Here is a 19,909-nt window from a genome sequence, read left to right as displayed (position 1 = left end):
GATGAACTTTTATTGATTGGTGTGTTGCTAGATGCCTTGCCTCTTACCCATTAAATGCTCAGTGCATGCACATATGTTGCTTCTTTTTGCATTGAATTCAACATCCAACCTTTCCTGCATTCCCAGGGAATGTGAGGAAGCTGCAAACACTTGGGGATGGATTGATGCCTCAAGTGCTATGGCACACAGCTCATGCATGTCGATCCACTTTACTCCAAAGCTATGACTAGGAGTCAGTTTACTTCCATTCAGATCAAGGAGTAGATCTGTTCTGTCAAAGCAGCCCAGAGGCCTCCAAAAGCAGTGAGTTGAGCTAAACAAGTGCTGACGTTAGCAGCAGAAAGAGGAGGAAGTAGAAAAGAAAATTAAGGTTGAGGACATTTTAGAAGAGACAGTATCAAGGTTTGTATAATGTGACAGGGCTGGTTTCTCTGGGTATAGCATGTTACCTGAATCCAGTTTCTTTGACAGAGGAGTTCTTGTTTGAGTTCACATCATGTCACTTATATCCTGTAAGTGCTTAATCCTGCATAAGTGATAAAGTGTCACAATGCCGTTATGTTCCTTTTGCTAATTTTGGCCAGGGAATTTATTCACGTTCAGGCTTACATTCAGTTTTGATGCTGAAAACAGACATAGGCAAAATCAGGACTGTTTTTTTGTTTTGAAAAAGACGAGAAGAATGTTCTTTTGCCAGGTCTTGAGAAACAAGCCTGAAGGTGAGAAAGACACAGTCTGTTCCCAGCTGTGCCTCTGACTTAATTCTTTATGTTCCTGCTATTCTGCTCAAAAAGTACAAAATAGTTTAGCATATATAGGTCAAAACGTAACTCATCAAAGTACATGCTGGGGAGGCCAGGTATTGCGAAATGCCACTATTGTGTGCAAAGTCAAAACCAGGCTTTTTCACGTGCAGGCTCTAAGTATCTTGCCTATTGCCTGTATTATCCAGATACTCTGGATATTGGAATACTCTGGTATTGGAATTTGGGTTACAGCATAGCCTTTTTCCAGCTTATACCTGCTTATCACTGACAGACTTTTATTTGGAATACTCAGATTGAGCAAAACATGGATTTTGAAACTTCTAAATAGCAAGTTATTGCTCCACAAAGGAAAACAAATTAATCAAATTGGTAACTAAAAAGTTCTCAAATGCAAAACTGAAACTTAAGCAAAGGAGTGGCAGATTTTTCCTGGGAGTCCGTGAGGACGTTAGATGGAAGTGTGCTACCAAGGTATTGGCCGCAGTGGGATACAGATACTGTGCTGTGCCTTTTCAGAGTAACAGTAACGCAGATGCGGGACTATAACAAGGTTACAGCTGTGCTGGACTGAAATCCAGTCTTTTGAATCCAGCATTTCAGAAGGTTTCGTGTGTCACTGGCAATAAATAACGTGAAATGAACAAAGACATCAACTTTTTTTTATACATGCACATGGGCGTGTGTGCTTATATGAGTGTATATGCATATATATAGTGTATATATAGAGAAGTGAACATTCTTAAAAGCTATATATGTATATGTGTAGCATCTTATACATATAAATATATGGTCCATCATTCTAATTCCATGCACAACTGCACTATAACCATTGTGGTTTATAAGATCACACTTCATATATGCATGACTCACTGGCTTCATTCATGTTTCCATATGTATGTAGAAACATAGCAAAGCAGACATTCCTAGAGACATTGCAGGACAACCTCATTGAGATGGACATTCTCACCTCCTCCCGACATGACGGTGCTTACAATGATGGGTATGTGACACTTACGTGGTCTTCCTGTTTACTGTACAGTCATTATGATCCTTGCATGAAAGCATTTGGTCATATCAGTGATGTTTAAGGGCAACACCATTGCTGGCCTCTTCCAAGACGGCTTTAAAAAAATGAGGTTCTGGGGCTTGGAGCACTGTGTCCTGTACATATTAATGGCAGACTCATTAATATGCTAGTGAGCCACAGCATGCCATTTGCTTTTTTTACCTTGTTGTTTTGAAAGTCATTTCGTTAGTAAGAAGTACCTACAGTAATTTTGAGTCCCATATAAACTAAGATTAATTTAATTTTCATAAAAATCTTAAACCATTATTGTGCTGGCAGCCTGTTACTTCATTGTTAAACTGATATTTTCCACATACCTTATCTTACAAGTGTCTGCTGGTGGTGTGTGTAAGCCAAGCCTTTGATTTTGACTTAACCACCCATTCTGGCATCTTCACCTAACGTTTGATCACTTAACTTTTAAGTTATAAGCAGCTTTTAACTTCACACTTAGTGCCAAAACTGTTGACCTTGTGTTGGCAGTTTCTAATTTGGTAGCCATCATTAAATGAAGATCTAATTGGTGTATTTGAACACTGCAGGTACCACCTTGCTCAGAACAGATACATCTGTGTCTAAATAAATACTTCCCAAAACACAGGGTAGTATCTGACTGTTTGTAAAAATGAATGTTTTGATGTAGAGCATTAGTAGAAATAATGAATCTTTCTCTAATGCTCAGCAGTCATGCTTAGAGTACCAATAAAACCATGGCTGTAATACTACAAACACCTATTTTGGAGAATTATGTGTTCCTTTATACTGCACGAATCAGTGGCTTTTCTGCATGGTGATGTTTCTGCATGTGACATTTCCCCCTGTGACTGCACAAGTGACTTCAAGGGGAAAATAGAGTCACGTCTTCATCTGGTGTAATCCACTGGCTTGACTGACTCCCATGGATCCATGCTGATTGCATTTACGCTGGCTGCAAATCTGGCCCCATAAACCATGGCAGAAGCTGCAAACTGCATTGGGGCCGTTTCTCAGTCCTCACAAGCTGCATTTTTGTTTTACATCAGCATGGTGATAGACGAGTCAGATCTGTTTCCCAAGTTTCATTCCCGGAATTTGAATGCCTTGTACTTCATGATGTCCCACCGAAATTAGGTTTTTCATTTAGGATTCCTGTGGAGGGAACTCCCATTGGAACATTTCATTTCAGGAACTCATGGACTGCAGTGGGTTCTTTTTGTGATGACTTTTGTGAGTCTCACACAAGGTCCTCACAGGCTGGCTCTCAGGCTGCGTTTGTAGTAATGGGCAAAATACGGTGCCTCCCAATGTGTCACTGGACAGGAAACGCTGTTGCCTTTGACAGTAATTCACACTTTTTAAAGGTAGGCATCAAACTAAGGTGCTCTGGACTGCTTTCTGGAAGCAGGTGCCTCTCCCCACTGGCGATACAGAGGACTTGAATTCTGGGCTTTGATCCTTTTAGCCATGCCATTGTCTGACGTTTAAATTTGCCAGGCGGGGACAGTGTGAATATTCCCCTCTGTGACAATTTGGGTGCTATGGAATGGCTTAAGCTCTCTTTCCCCATCTCCATTCACCGATGCCATACAAAAAACGCTCTCATGCAGTGATCAATGAATTGGTAAACGCCCTCCCCTCTTTAATCTGACCTACGCTCCTCTTCAGTCTCCGTAGGACATTTCTGTGGGAGCGTGAGCAGGCATCCAGTGCTGCCCGTGCCACCAGTCTGTCGTAGCTGTGCTTGGGGTATTCATCTCACTCTAACGCCAGCTCTTCCACAGAGGGGACTCCTGCCCTTGAAGAGTTCTCTGTGGCATTGTTGGCACTGTGATTTTTTGTTTTGTTTTGTTTTCCTTTACTCTGTGTGACTTGCCTTTGATTTTTATTCTTCTCTTTTGTGCATGCCATCCATGTCCGTAGCCAGCATTGTGTGGAGCTGTTTTCCTCGTCCTGGCAGCGGTCGCCATCCTCCCCCCCACGTCTCCCTCGGCTTCGATTTGTGTGAGGAGTCACTTGCTGTTGGTCTTTCTTCCCTCAGGCACTTCCTGTTCAAACCTGGAGGCACTTCTCCCCTTTTTTGTACAACGTCGCCGGGATATCCCTTGACGTCCAGCACTGTGTACTCACCTCCCCCTAGGCCCCTTCCCAGAAGTACCTTCTCTAGGCCTGCCTTTAACCTGAAGAAACCCTATAAGTACTGTAATTGGAAATGCGCTGCTCTGAGTGCCATTGTCATCTCAGTCACGCTGGTGATCCTGCTGGCGTATTTCATAGGTAAGCTTATTTCTGGGTTTTTTTCTGCTTTTCTTTCATTTCTCTACCAACCCACCCATAATGCTAATGTTTGGGAAGCAGAGGGTCAAGATCATGGTACAAAGTGATGGGGAAATAAGACCTCTGTTGGCTTAATTGTGGTGGCAGTGCTATGGTAGGGAGCCTAACACATGTCATAGAGCCAGAAGAGCTTAGTAAAACATGAGTTATATGTTGTGCTCCCTTCGATGGCATGGACTGTTTACATTCTGCAGGGGAAAGTGTACCTGGAGTGAGTCAAACCCACCAGGTTTTCTCAAAGCAGCCCATTAAAACAGGCAGTGAGGTCCATGTCCCAGTCCCAGTCACATTCAGGTCCATGGGAGTTCTCTGCCATTGACTTTGATGGGACAGGGTCAGAACCAAGATCCTGATACACAAAAATGCAGTTTTATTCTACCTTTTACTGGCACATCCTAGCCATTTAACCAACTATATTGAAGTTCACAGGGTGACCGGGAGAATGGAGAAGGACTGAGTTTAGATTGTGGTCCACCAGGGCCTTTTTTGAGTAGGGGGAGTTGAGGAAATTTGCTACTTGGGTGGAGAAGCAGTGGATTTTTCTTGAGCTGTGCATGATATGAATTTCTTTGGTTTATAAGGGTTGTCAGCGTTCATTGCAAAAAAGCATTCTCAGTGTTAGTTGCAAAAGTAATTGAACTGTTAGAAGTGAAAATTGTATTTTTCACCCTGTAAAGTTGGGGTGTTACCATTGCTTTTTCTTCAGTTAGATTTGATATTTGTGTTATAAATGTCTTACAAAGGTCCATTCCTAGACTTCTATTTTAAACTCTCAGTGATGCACGCTCTAGCTGTCAGAGACTTACAGATGTGATGGTGCGTAAAAAAGCCCATTTCTCATGGCACAAATGAGTCTTTTTGATTTCGCTGTGACTTCCTGTACACTAATGATCTATAAAAGGTTGTGGTTAGAATTACAAATCTTAGCCTGGATCGAAAGATTTTTGCTTTCATTTCACATGAGTATAATTAGCACTACCACAAAGGATTGCTTTTACTGTGTTCCTTTTATGTACACTTCTTTAATGACTGATACTTTTCCACTTCTGCCTTGCATCATACTCTGGTCACTTTTATGTCTCCTGTAAGAGGAGCAGGAATGATTAATTAACCAACATTAAATCAGCAGCAGTTTGATGAAATATGCAGTCAATTTTCATCATTTGCTATGTACATTTGGACTCGCCTTTCTCATTTGTCTGGTATTCTCCTTATGCCCTGAACATGGTTCCTTTGGACATTATCTCAGTGTGTCAGAGGAGTATTGTTATAACTCAGAATAGCGGTGCCTGTTAATTCTGATGGAGGAAGTGTGTGCTGTTTGATAGATTGAGAAGAGTTTGGTTTGCCACTCGGTATTCTCCGACTCAAGAACCTTTTTCAGAGTTCTGAAAAGATCGGGGTCCTGTATAAAATCACAGTTAATGTGGTTAAAAGGTAGGTCCACTGAGTGCTCTCCCATCCCTTTTTCTCCGTTCAGATGAATTCTGTGGCATTTGCCAGGCTCCACGGATGGCTGGCAAGGTGCCAGAAATGCTGATCAGGTTGAACTGCTGTAATTATGGGTCATAATTACTAATTTCTAAAGGAACTATCAATTATTAAAAATCAAATTCGATGGTTCAGTTCGGCATAAACATATTTAGCAAAGATTGTCTCTGCCAGACCCAGTGTTCTAATCAACAAGCAAAAAGGCAGATATTTAATTAGATTTTGATGAAAAATTGTGTTTAATTTCAAGTATAATCAATTATTAATTACTGTAATGAGTGACTCTGGCGGGGTTTACTAATTAACTCATTTAAAAATTATGAATAACCTTTTCATTTGTAATTATTTTCTACATCCTGTCAAGTCGCAGACGAGAATTGTATCACCTAACCCAAAAGAAAAAAAAATGAATCAGGGAGTCAAAATGTTTGTACTTTCGCTAAGTTAAGCTGAGACATTTTGCATTCTGATAAAAAATATGCAGTGCTTAACAGGAACTGGTTCATTCTTTTTAATAACCTGGTCTGTTTGCAAAACAAATTACTGTTTTTCCTCCAGTTTTTGGTTTTTTCCCCCTATATTTGCATAGTTGCACTTTCTTACAGATACTTTTCCTCATTTAAGCAGTATCTTGCTCTTTTCGATGCCGTGGGGACTATTTGAGTGGTAACGTATAACTTAATCATGAGTAAGAAGGTCTAATCTATATAACAGCTCATGAGTGTTGGGAACTTGGCTACTTTCCATCTGCTCTTGTTAGTTAAAACAACCATAGAGATTATCTTTTTAATGACCATTTTCATCCTCCGAAGCAAACCGAGGTCATTGGAAAGACTCCCATTTAAGTGAATGGACTTTGGATCAGGTCCCATGGCAGTGGCTTGGCATTTGCTCTCTTTTTTTGTACGCTGATTGGTAAATGGAAATACTTCAGAGTAATGTCTAGGGCTTCAGGATGCTCTTCACAGCATCAGGCACGCCACAGTCCTCCGTTTAAATATTAAAAACGAACCATCGCAGGCCTTACCTACCTGTACAAGTGTGTGGAGCTAGAGACATCAGGAGATACACGAGGGACTCTGCTATTGGCAAGACTTGTTGCGTGACAGATGCTCAGACACAACTGTGATGGGCGACCATCTGAGGCAGGCAGAGCTGCATGGGAACAACGAGGCATCGGATCGTTTCTGAAGTTCTCTGCTGAAGCCAGTTCATTTTTGAAATTCGTCTGAAGCACTTGCTAAGTCATTTGTTTAAGGCTAAAAGGCAGAGTTTCCATTATTTTATGAAAGTCTTTATGGTATTTAATAGATGAGGTTCATTTATCTTACGGGGCTTTTTCAAAGAAGAGGAGAGGAGGCATAAATAGAAGTCCATGGAAGCCAAACGGCTGGTACCATGTGTCAACACTGTGATCAAGCTGAAGGTTTTACAGGGCTGAGTCACTGGTCTGGAGAGATAATGACAAACAAAATATAACAGGGTGCATTAAATGCCAGAAGCTGGTTTTCATTTGAATTAGCCAGCTTTTGGTTGACTTGTTGCCACCTTTTCAAATATTCAGACACACACTAAGGCAGTGGCGACAATGCACATCAAAGTTTTGCACACACGCAGCTTATGCAAATCTCGTGAGCTCCAGAGAAGCTTGTCTTGTGGGGTGAGAACACCAAAGAGAAAAGCAGTGGCAGATCGGGGCTGTAACATTAAAATGGCAGGAACGGCACCACTGGAACCACTGAAATGAAAGGCCTCTCTAAGCAGCTTGTAGCTGACCTGCAAATTTGCTGTTCCAGGAGGGCGTGAAGAGACACCACTTTAAAATTAAATTCCCCATTTTTGGACTGCCTATTCAATTGACAGCTAAACAAGGAAAATTTTCATGGCTTTTGCTGGGATGTGATGGGGTTTGTATGCCATGGAGCTCTACCTTAGAGGGCTAATTTATAGCGAGATTCTTATGGCAGAGATAATACCATGAGGTATGTTGCTGTGCAAATACTTTGCCAGCAGAGTTTCTGTACCTGGTAGATGCCAGACCTGCTAGCATAGCACTGTAAAGAATCTCTGACATTGCTGGACTGCTTGGGAGTAAGATTTCGGAGTTTAGAAACAGAAAAGACCTGTTTGATTGTCCAGATCTCCATGCCCAGCAGCTGTTTGGCTAGATCTGTGGAACAGTTTCTGAATGAATTAATGATGGAGAATAGTTTCTTTCTTCTGAAACAGAAGGTATTATCCTCTGCCTGATGTACATTCCAGACTAGATGGAAGTACAATTTGATGTAGTTAGGCACTTGCAATTTTCCTATACTTTAAGCATGTGCTGCGGTTGCATTGCATGAACAGCAAGAAAGATGGGCATTTGATTTAGATTAAAGTTAGGGCTGGAAAACATATTATGAAGCCAAAACAGTCACTCATTTGATTGGAGTCAGAGCTCTCCACTTTTCAGCTCTGTGTTCGTTTGAACTCTGTACAGATGCAGCTTCACTTAAAGAACAGTGTTGCTTGCTACAGGCAAAATGCTTTGACAGTAAAACTGTGCTAGGACTATGATGTGTTAATAAAGTGTCTTTCTTTTTATTGTCTAAAAATCACCCTGAAAGCTAACTTTAGCTCAGTTTGTCCATGATTCTTTGATGCTATGTAATAAACCCAATTTAAAGCAGCTCTGCAAAGCTCTTAGCTATCTAACTAGTTAGCTATGGATGTATAGCATACCAATTACCGTAGTGTTTACATGCCACTTGAGATCAACAGGAAAAGCTGCTAATGCTTAATTATTAAACTTGAGCTATATCTATTAATCCTACATTTATACCTTGATGCTAAGGTTTTTATTCAAGTTAAAATAGAAACCAATTTATTACCCTGCCAACAAGTTTCTTTCATTTTCTGCTTTAATATTTCTTTTCTGATTCCAGATTAAGTTCTATTTTGCTGCTGTTGCCATTTGTTCTTTTGATTTATAAGGATCTTTCAATGTTTTCTATTTCCATCTTATCTTAGGTAAAATGCAGAAATGGTAGCTAAACAATCTGTTCTAGCAAAGACTTTATGTTATGAAGTCAATCTGTTACCTAAAGAGGAGCTTCAAGGTCCTTTCTTGGTTCTTTCACATCTTCACAAAATTACTGCACACAGTTCACTCAGTAACTTTGGGTCTCATTTACTTCATTTTCCCCTGAATCTATAAAACTGTCAGATCCAGTCTGAAAGGTGCTATAGTATTATCAGTAATATATTTCATGTACTATAGATGTTTGTGAAATATAACATTTCAGGATACTGATTGAGAGGGAGCATCATCATGACGCAGCACTACCATTTTTATCTTTTATAGTAGAACTTGAATATATGGGTTTTTTCTGTTAAGGCTGGCTCTTATTGTACCAAATGCATACAAGCATGGTTAGTGCCACTCCCTCACTAAGTCGTACAGTTTAAATGACCTGTAGCTCTTTCTTTCATACGCAGTGACATTTGGGAAACACGGTCCTTATTCTTCTCGTGCACATGCTCCTCTTAAACTGCAGCAACTCCATTTACTTTAGCACTGGTTCAGATGCAGTCAGAGTCGATGGTATTGGTCCCAGTGTCTGCAACAGGAGCTGGACCAATCCTGGGAAAGCCTGCATGTATTTTTATATGTATCTGACTCTGGAGATTGACCTGACTAAAGACAGAATATACATCAAGACAGATGTTGACCATTCAATCCAGTTTTGAACGATCTTCTTGTCTTTTTTGTTGTTGAGCTCCAAGTTTTGCCCTTGTAAATTATCTCGGGAAAGCTAAAACATGAAAATAGTCTCAGCCCCATGGAGAGATGCCATCAATGTGAGCTTCTGGCTGATCGTTCAAAAGTGCATGGAGTTGCAGGAATCTTTTTGCATCGTTTGTTCAGTAGCAGAGAGATGGGAAGATCGTAGGGCTTTGTGTTAGCCTCAATCACACTTCACTCTTGTTAAGGAACAAGTGAGGGCAGCTGCTGTGTGTAAAGTTTACAAGAGGCTGGTTGAGTAGCACTGAGCTCAGGAAAGCTGGCTGCGGGAATCTGGCAAAAGAAACTTTCCCTGGTCAGATCCGCAGTGAAATAGTGAATCACTCAAATGCTTCAGCCCCAGTCACTTTACTGACATTCCCCCATCTTCCTCTCCACATGCACACACACGCAGTGTTGTACAGAACACAGATCCCCAAAGTACAGCTCAGTATAGCTACATTAAGGAATGTTATGTATACATTTTGCCCGACATGACCAAGAAAAGGCACTTTGTTGTTTGTGCGGTACCTGTACACACGATAGTAATCATCAGAGAAATGAGAAAGACACAAAATTGAAACCACGATGGGCTATATTTGGTCTTATATTTCCCTCTGTTTTGTTGTCTTTCCTTGCAGCTTTAGGTGCATGGTGGTACTGATTATAACTCAGATCTTATTTTCCATCACCTGCAAAGTCAGAAAGAGCTGTTTGTATTATTAAAGGATTGTGTGCATCTTTTTTTTGGTTTGGATTTTGCATTGTATGTTTGGATAGCAGCTACTGTTATCTTTATAGTTTAAAGTAAAGGAAGCACAAGTGATTTAACCGCAGCTTTAAAATAAAGGTGATAAAGGTACAAGATCCCACTTTAAAGCTATTCTTGTGAAGATCAGTTCATTCAGGTGGGTGTTAAAAAACTCACCATAGAAACTCCATTAAAGAACATTCACTGTTTCGACCTAAGTAAGATCTGTAACCTGACATTAAAAGTGTTGGGATAGGAGAAATACATGATGATGTATACGCTATTGAAAGAGAGACACTGCCAGAAAATATTACTGGGAAAGGATAGTAGAAGATAATATAAACATGGTAATTTTGTTACAGTTGCCCAGTCTGGGCAAACTGGGAAGTATTAAAATGTAGGTATTCCATTTGATGGCAACATGTTCTGAACTTGGCGGCAAAATTTCTGCTTTGCAAAGCAGTTGACACTTCTTCAGAGTCTACACTGATAAAGAGCCTGGTCAAGTACTGCATCTTTTAGGAACTAATTCAGTGTTTATTGGAAGCAGGAAGAAGTAGGAAGATTCCCATAATATTCATTTAAAACTCTTTTCTTAATTTTCAATGTTAAAAGCCATAAACACTCTCAGATCATGTTGGCTGACCTCTTAGGACATTGAAGACTAGTAAACTCCAGCTACTTTACCATTTTTACACAGGTAAGGCACATACCTACTTCAGTTGTCTTTTCCCCAACTTATACGTGTAAGGATCTCATTAACTCTTTTTGGCTATAAAAATTACGTTAGGATATTGTTATACAGCATCTTCTTGTGCTTACTCCTTAAGTCATTTTCACTCTGCTTTCCAGTTGTCAGTGTCCTATTTCATGCACACAACTTACAATCCATTATCCTAAGTGTATAGGCTGGCCTTTGACACATTTTGTTTGAACCTTAAGCACATTTTGTTTGAATCGTTCAAATTTAGTAGCTATCCAGCTCTTCTGTTTATCTGTTCTGTCCTCATCATTGTATTTGTCACTTGAATAGTCTTTGAGTCATCTGCATGTTTAGTCATCCATGATTTTATATTGACTTACGTAACATTGATGTAAATGTTGGATAATTTCAGGCCAACTATCAATTGTTGAATTTCACAAGAAATTTTAACATTTGATGGTTATTCACTAGTGATGATGATTTTAAAGTCTTTCAGTTCGTTTTTAAGCACACGTATACATTGCTGTTTACCATTAGAAAGTGCTTGTTTCTTTAATCAAAAATCATACCAAATTAAATCAAATGTCTTACTAAACTGTAATCTTGTCAAAAAATGAGTAACTGTTTGTTTCTTAAGATCTATTTTTTAGAAAAGCAATATGGTTGGCCTGAGTTACCATACATTCACTTTCTTTATTCTTCATCAGCTGAATTCGGTGTTATGTTTTCCATTATTTTGTCTGTAATAGATGTCAGGCTACCCGATCTAAGTGACTTGCGTCCTCTTCTTTTCCCTTCTTAAATATTTGTACAGCATTAACCCTGTTCTGTTCTCTTGGTAGCTGGTTCAGTATTAATCAGTGAGTCAGATTCCTCTTCTGCTATCTCATTTACTGGGTACAAGTTAAATGAGCCTGCAGATTTAAAAATGTTTGTCCTTGAATAGATGTAGTTTAATGTAATTCTTCGTTATTAATGGGCTGGAAAAAAACTTATTTTCTGTGAAATAATTGCATTATTGTAGTTATTTTCAAAAAGCAGAACAAAAATTCTTACTGAACACTTTAGCCTTTACTATAACATTATTAACAATTTCCCCATCTCCATCAAGTAAATAGCTATATTGTTGCTCAGTTTACTAGGTTTCAATACACTTAAAAAATGTTCTATTGTTCTTTGGTTTTTTCAAGCCATGTATTTTTTTCTTCATGTCCTCAGCTTCCTTTATCAACTCTCTGCATGGTCTTAGATTGATATAGATTACTCTCTGTTGCCCTATTGTTCTGGGGTTTTATATATTACTTTTTTTATTTCTGCTTATTGTTTTATTTTGACACTGAATGAAGAGGTCCTTTTGTCAAAGTCTGATCCTCTTTCATCATTGTGGGATCACTGGAAGAATGACTTCCATTTAGAAGCAGACCACCAGTATGACTGATTCTTTAACTGGTCGAAAGCAGGTTGAGGCTGTATATCCAGAGGCCTCCATCTGATCTTGGAGTTTGCATCAGCGTGCCATGAAACCACACATCAGTCACACAACATCACAGTTAGCCCTTTAGATGCCTGGTCCTTTCTTAAATTTAAGAATCTTTAATACAAGGAGGGATGAGTTTAATTCCATCTGTTTTTATTAAATGATAAGATATGGGCTCTAAGCTTTTATAAGCTTTTATCAGTTGCTTTTAGTGAGTTTTTATAGTTGCTGTAAGCCCTCAGAAAAGAATATAACAGCATGCTGACACCAAAAGTGCTGGCCTTGCCTTTATGACAGTGGCACAGATGTGCTGCTATAATCTTCATTTCACAGCTTAGATTGACCTTTGCACACAAACGCTGAAAAGGAATCAATTTTACAGATCTTAATATCTACTGGAAGGAGTTCTCCTCGAGTCCATGTTTTTATTTCATACTAATTAGTGTGAAATAACATAATTTAATTGAAGTTAAGTGGAGACAGAAAGACATGTTTCTAATGGGCTTTCTTTCAGTGTTTTTAAATACTATACATTTTTGTGGGTAACTAGTCATAAGAGTAAGCTCGGTTAGGGATGTCACTGACAGTGAAAAATATTCCTCAGTTATAGTTTAGTGTTTCTCTCCTGTCCTTTTCTAGCATAAATTAGAAGATGGCTTCAAAGCCTGATTTGCAGCCAGGTCATACAGTTCTATTGGATATGTGCAGTGATGCATTCTCTAAGGTTTTTTACCTGTAGTTAAAGTTGAGCTATGTGTAGATACACATCTTTATAGTGTTAAGTGAAGTGGTGTTGTTAAGTATACTACCTAGGTAACATACTAGATGACCTGTAAAATAAAGAACAAAAAGCTTGTCCTGGTTTTGGCTGGGACAGAGTTAACTCTCTTCTTAGTAGCTGGTACAGTGCTGTGTTTTGGATTTAGTGTGAGAATAATGTTGATAACACGCTGATGTTTTAGTTGTTGCTGAGTAGCGCTTATCTTAAGCCAAGGCCTTTTCAGTTTCCCATGCTCTGCCAGCAAGCAGGTGTGCAAGGAGCTGGGAGGGAGCAGAGCCGGGGCAGCTGACCTGAACTAGCCAAAGGGGTATTCCATACCATGGAACATCATGCCCAGTATATAAACTGGGGGGAGTTGGCCGGGAGGAGGATGTGGATCCTGGCCCTGCACAGCGCCCGCTGTCACTGGGGAGAGGCGGCGGCAAGGAACGACAGGACAAAGTCCAATCCACTCTGTGGATTGCCAGCCCATCCTCTGTGACAAGATTTCAACACCACTGTTTATGCTGAAACTTAAAAGCTCCAAAAGAACCAGTTACACAGTTCACTTTGAGATATCAGAATCTGATGCTCAATAGATAGGTAGTTAGAGGTTGTTGAATCTCTGTGTTTAAATGAAAAACTAAGAAACTCTCCCACCATCACCAGCTTTTCCTATCTTCTTCTTTATTTGATTTTGTCATGCCTTAACTTCCAAGCCTGTCCTTATTGCACCTAGAAAGATGATGAGAACAGCGTGTGTTAGCTATTTTCAAATATGGTAGCACATAGAACAGCAGCATCATCACACCTTGCTTGCCTAGTACAACTGTAGCATCATTTCATTATGCAAAGAGACTCTTTAAAAAGCAAAGCAGAACAAGGCATTTAGCAGAGGTGACGGCTATGCTTACACTAAGTATTTCAAAAGAAACTCTAATTGGACTATCAGTGGAGCAGAATCTCGTTTAATTATGGCAGAAATGATAATGAAATCAAGCATCAAAAGGGCTTCCTGAGGCTTTTGGTGAAAAAAATCCAACAATCTAAGCATAATGATATTCCAAACAGTATTAATCCAAGTGGTCAGTAACAGTTTATTTGTATTAGTATACTTTCTCCAGTCAAGCTGGATCATGGGCTACTCCAGGCTGTGAAACATGTATGTGAGACCATTCTGGGCATCCAGCTGGTCCAGAATGGGTGCATTTCTATACTGTTAAACTCTTATGGATGGTCACACCCAAACAATCTATTGAGAATGATCTCTGGTCCTTGCTAGCTGAACTGTGCACAGAAATTCAGAAGATACTGGCTGACCAGAGCCAAAATCATGGTAGAGTCCCTTCTAACAAATAAATGGTATAGACTATCAAGTTACACTACTTGGTACTGTTTAATTCACTACTATCAACGTAGTCTTTGGAGATGAAGGGCCAAGGCAGTGTACTATGTCCCTAAGCAAGCACTTTGATACATTCCTATTTAACGATGAAAGAAAATTATCATGGCCTAAGTAATCACAAGCGAACATACGCTAAATAGACTTGTGAGAGTAAGGGTCTGGATCCCTACTGCCAATGTAGTCATTCACTTATGCAAAACTTTGCTGCTGGATCTAGTTATTTTATATTCATATTGCAGAAGCATGGAGGTAATGGAGAATCATGACACCTCTTTTCTATTAGGAAGAACAAACAATAGTGTGTGCTTTATCATATCCCTGATCCACCCAGAGCTGGCTGCCACAAAACTAGAAAATCTGAGTTCACACATGCTCGGTAGGGACCGATTTAGAGTGCAGTAGCAAAATTGTCTGCACCGAGTGTATTCCTTCCCGTTCCAGCCCCCTCCTACTGCTACCAACCAGGCTGCACATATGGCATCCCTAGAAAGCAATTGAACATGCTACAATGCTGGAGTTGCCAGGGTTGAGTGGCAATTTCTGTGCAATTGTTCTGCTCAGCATTGGGCCAGTGGAAAAAAAATAGCCTGTGATGAGGGAATTAAAGGCTATTACAGAGTACATATGCATACAGGGGCTGATCTAAAATCACACAAGCAATCTTAATTCTGTTCTTTGCTCACTTTTGAGTGCTTGACTTGGCGAACTTTGAGTTTCTTTAGCAAATGCTTTTTTTAGGTGTAATTAAATATAAAGATGGCTGTGGGTCTTTTAAGAGAACACTGTGGGTTGCACTTGCCAGCGCTTGCCTTAATCTACGTGCTGGATTTAGTTCTAAGTCCAAGGGAACAAATCATCAGGTTGTGTTAAGTTTCGTTATTGAGAGAGCTTTTCACACTGATCTGAACCATTCACTTAGATTTATAGTACCTGAAAGTACTGTGCTGGATTTTGCCCATAGTCTCTGGACAGAAAAAAAATTTCTAGTGTCATTAATTGTGCTGCGTCACCCACTTTATCAGCTTTCCCAGACTGTACATTTGTATCCATTTGCCGAGCTTTTGTACAGGGAAAAAAAAAGGAATTTTTCCCTCTCCAAATGAACTCTTGGAACAATCAGCTTGTTTTTCAAGTTGGTGTAAAGAAAAATTAGAAAATAAATTAAAACATTCTTAGCCTGCTTTAAACATACCTGTGCATTTGTCGTCTGAAGCAGTTACAACGAGATGCTCGTGAATACATGTGCAGAGTAAATTTTTTCAGATCTTTTCAAAAAGTCACCAAGCCGATAGGATTCTGCTTTAGAGCTCAGTTTTGATGATGCTGATGAGCACTCTGGCCCTGATCTACAAAATGTGTAAGTTCGTACTGAATTTGAAGCACCTCCATCATGCTCTTGATGTCACTAGATTTACTCAGGCTAAGTAAAGCTCAAGTTAAACCTGTGCTTTGGACATCGAGGGATTCCAAGATAGTAATTTTGTTAATTTTTCTTACATCAACTAGCACAGCCCAACTGGGGCTCTGGTGCTATTAGAATGTGCACGGTGACTAATAACACTAATGCGGTTTTCAGCTGAATTTAGGATTAAACCACAAGCAGCGCTCTCAAATCATTTACTTGTCTTTATAATAAAATCATGTTCGTGTTCAGAAGGATAGATGAGCAGACAGCCATCTGAGAGATCAGCTCACGAATCAAATTCTACAACAATATTTAGATCTTAACCTTTAAACTGGGGTACTAGATTTAAACTCTGATCCCACCTCTGTTGTGCTGGGGTGATAGAAGAAGGCAGATATTGTTTGTGACTTTTACACAGCAAACTGTATTTTTTAGACTTTAAGCAACCTATTATATTAATTGGGGAAAGCTGATCTTCTGACAATATCTGGTAGAGATAATAAGGAAGGAAGCATGTGAGAGGTTGTTGATTTACCTATGTAAATTACACCCTTTTTAATTAGGGTCTCACAGTTTACATGTGTGTAATGAAATGGCATTTGTAAAATTATACTGTCCACAACAGACTAGGCCAGAATTTTAGTAATTGCAAAGCAAGGCCCTCTGGTAGGGCTGCCTGTCCTCATTTCTCTAATTGAAGTGAGTACCCCAATGGGAAAATCATTATTTCTAATATTATGTACACAAATTAAAACTCCATTTAGAGGTACAGTGGGACCATCTTATAATTGACTTTGATCTTGAAGAAATATCTCAGTAATATTTATAGTAATATGCTCTCTGCCAGAAAGGGTATCTAGAAGGGAAAATATTATTTTACTGAAAAAGGCCTGAGCATGTGTAACACCAAATTTACTAGAGCTGTGGGGGCTGAAATAAGTTTCTCTGGTGCACTAAGCTGCCTAATAGCAGCAAAGTGTTGCTGAGGTCCATCTTTCAACTTCGTATTCCACTGTCACAATGGTGTAGATGGTGAAGGAAATTACAGATTGTATTTAAGCAGACAGCTCCTTGGATAAGCCACACCACTTTTATGTCTTTTTTTCTATAGGATGACACTTTAAAAAATCCTCCTAAAAATACCCATAAAATATTTAAATATGCCCATTTAAAACTGCATTTTCCCTTTCCTGAAGGAAATTACAAGCATCCAGCAAGCTACTATAGCACTGGAGGGGCCAGTGATCATCTATTAGCGGTTTGAATGGACAGGCAATCACTTGAAAGTCTTTGATCCCCAGGGGTAATTAGGAAGACATTGAATAGGAAGTGCTGACTCTTTGCATTGAACAAACATTGAGTTTAACTGCTTCATTTTATAACATGTCTTTCTAGTCACTTCCTTGAAGGTTTCAAAGAAAGTGATGCTTCAGCTGGAAGCTTTTTTTCTTCCCTATTAAGAGTAATTGGGAACTAAATTAAAATATAAAGTGTTCTCCTAAGAAGGAACTAATACTGTTTGGTAGACCATCTGCTTCTATCTTGGAAATCTTTGATACAGCTCTTCAGTCAGGAAGGGTCAAAGAATAACTGATTTGTGTCAAATCAAAGCAAGTAAATGCAGTTGCAGCCAGGACTTTAGGTGATTACCGCAATGCTTTGTTTTCCCGAGAAGCAGTTCCCACTCTGGTGGCAAAATTTTAAGAGGCAGGAAGCTTTCCATCATTTGAATTCCTCCTTTGCACATGGTGATTCTGATTGAGGGAAGGAGGAAACCTGAATTAGCTCTGAAAGAACCGCTTCTGGTACTTGCATAGTTTGAGCTCTGAACGTGGAGGAATGGTCAGGCAGCAGGCAGAGTCCCAGGTATTACTGGATGTATCCCATAGCATGCGTCTATACTGAGCTGGCTGTGAAACCACCTGCCTCTTACTTTAGGACATTTGAGGTCCTAAAAAACCCCCACAAACAAACACAACACAGCTGTCTCTCTGTTTTATCATCTAAATCCTTCATCCTCATCACTTCACCCAGGGATGGGTGAATACGGATTCTCCAGTTCTCAGTATGAAGTACTCGCAGCCCAGCCCAGCAGAGTGTCTTCATCCCCAGTTTGTGAAGAAGGCTTGTAAACCCTTTTTTCTCTTTGAAGGGGGATTACTGAGCAGTCAGGAAGAGGGGCAGATGGGGAATTTACAATAGTGAGCATTACCCTAAATGTCCCTCCTTATACCTTTTTTATTTTTCTTAATTATTGTCTTGTGTCAAATAAATCAACAGGCCAGGAAGCAGAGCCACAGGACCTCCCAGCCACAAGCTGAGAGTCTTCACTTAAAGAGCATGTAATCAAGCTGCCTTTTGGGCTCCGTTCCTTTGTGACCTATTAGTTTTACACTTCTAACTGCACAGCAGCCCCAGTCCAGCTGGGTTGTGGAGAGCGCTGTGTGCAGCGTTCTCTGTTCCCACATGGCTGCAGTCCTGTCCTGGTGTGGAAGCTCACATTCATTTGGGCAGAGGATGATTTCTGAAGTCAGGTTTTCCATTCCTTGAGTAAGAGCTTTAAGCCACGGAAGGAAAGCATTTACACATAGGAAGTAATTTCAGACGCTAGAAACGACACAGAGCGCTGTGCAGAGTTTTTGGTCGCAAGGTAACTGCCAAAGCCCATGCCAGAACTGGCCTTGCAGGGATCCCTCTCTCCTTGCCCCACAGTGGCTGGCTCAGTGACCCGGGTATGGATGTGTAAATGATGTGAATTCATGATACTACGAACCATTGGGATCTTTAGTCAGGATCCTAGATTTCAATTCCAAGCCTGAGAACCTGTTAGGTACTTGGGTATTAAATAACTGCAACACTCAAAGTGTCCCATGCCCTTAGATGAACAACAGCTTGGATCTGTCTAGTCCAGAACTTGACCTTACAAACAAGGAGAGCAGGTACCATATACTGCATCCAGGCTTGCTGCTTTTACCCTCTTCCGACACCAGTAGGGCCACAGAGCCACTTCAGTCCTCGACTCTTGCTGTGTTGGTATGTTCTGCCATGCTGGGACACAGAAGCCTTGTCCAGCACTGAAATGGAACGGCGGTGTAAGAGAAAAACAAACCGGTTGATTTCTTTTTTTAATGTTTGTTTTACTGTTTCTGTTCTCCTTAATCTTGCATGCCTCTTCCTTGATTTATTGAAGATTGACAAACCAGTGATTATTTCATGCTGAAAGGCTCCTTTTCATAACATTGAATGTCACAAAAATATGATTAATTCTGCAACAGTCAATTCTCCCACTTCTACAGAAATCATATAATTTCAGTGTAGAGAGAGACAGTTATCCAGATAATTACAGTCGAGTTTATTCCAGAGATAGGAGTGAAAGCAATACATTTACTTGAGTCAAAATTAGCCCTGAGTAATTCAGTGGTGGAATTCAGCTTTTTTTCAATTAAGAGAAAAAGCAAACCTCAGGTCTCATTTTAGAGAGTGTGTTATTATAAGTCTGACTGTCGAACCTGAAGGTTAGAGGAATATGTAACCACCACATATCTTATGCTTGATTCCATAAAAAGAGGGGAGAGCAAAGAAACAACCTATATAAATGTCTTCTCAACCAGTGACTGAGCTCCAGCTGTTTTTCCTCTTCCAAGTCCCTTTTACTTTTTTCCTTAGCTTTCCTTTGCTCTTTTCTAACCTTCTTCTTTTTCTCAGTTTCTCTCGTTCTGTATTTTTCTCACCTTCCTCCCCTTTCTTTCTCATTTTTATTCTTGTTCGTTATGGCATCAGTGCCTCTCAACTGTTCCTTCTCACACTGCCTTCCCATTTTCTCCTTTGCCCCATGCTGCACTGGGGGGCTTTGGGAAACCATTCTCCCTACCAGGAGTGATTGTCTGGCTTGTGTTGGCTTTGGCTTTGCTGTCACCAGTGCAGTGAGGTGCTCATAGAAACCAGTGGAGTAGTGGAGCCAAACTCTTCTCCAGATCAAGTCCAGTGTTAGTACAGCTGAGCTGA

At 40.0% G+C, this 19,909-nt stretch overlaps 1 protein-coding gene across 1 annotated transcript in view; it reads left to right on the top strand.

The window, feature by feature from the left end:
• The window catches only part of TENM4 (teneurin transmembrane protein 4), a 355,419-nt gene that overhangs the window by 140,760 nt on the left and 194,750 nt on the right, over positions 1–19,909 (top strand). The window contains exons 4-5 of the mRNA XM_050901618.1: positions 1,669–1,767; positions 3,851–4,086. Of these exons, the coding sequence (XP_050757575.1) occupies positions 1,669–1,767; positions 3,851–4,086 (335 nt within the window). The remainder of the gene's footprint in view (positions 1–1,668; positions 1,768–3,850; positions 4,087–19,909) is intronic.

This window comes from Gymnogyps californianus, chromosome 1 (genome assembly GCF_018139145.2).
Source record: "Gymnogyps californianus isolate 813 chromosome 1, ASM1813914v2, whole genome shotgun sequence".
Lineage (NCBI taxonomy): Eukaryota > Metazoa > Chordata > Aves > Accipitriformes > Cathartidae > Gymnogyps > Gymnogyps californianus.
The sequence above is the reverse complement of the archived record's forward strand: the minus strand, read 5'-3'. Positions and strand labels throughout refer to the sequence as shown.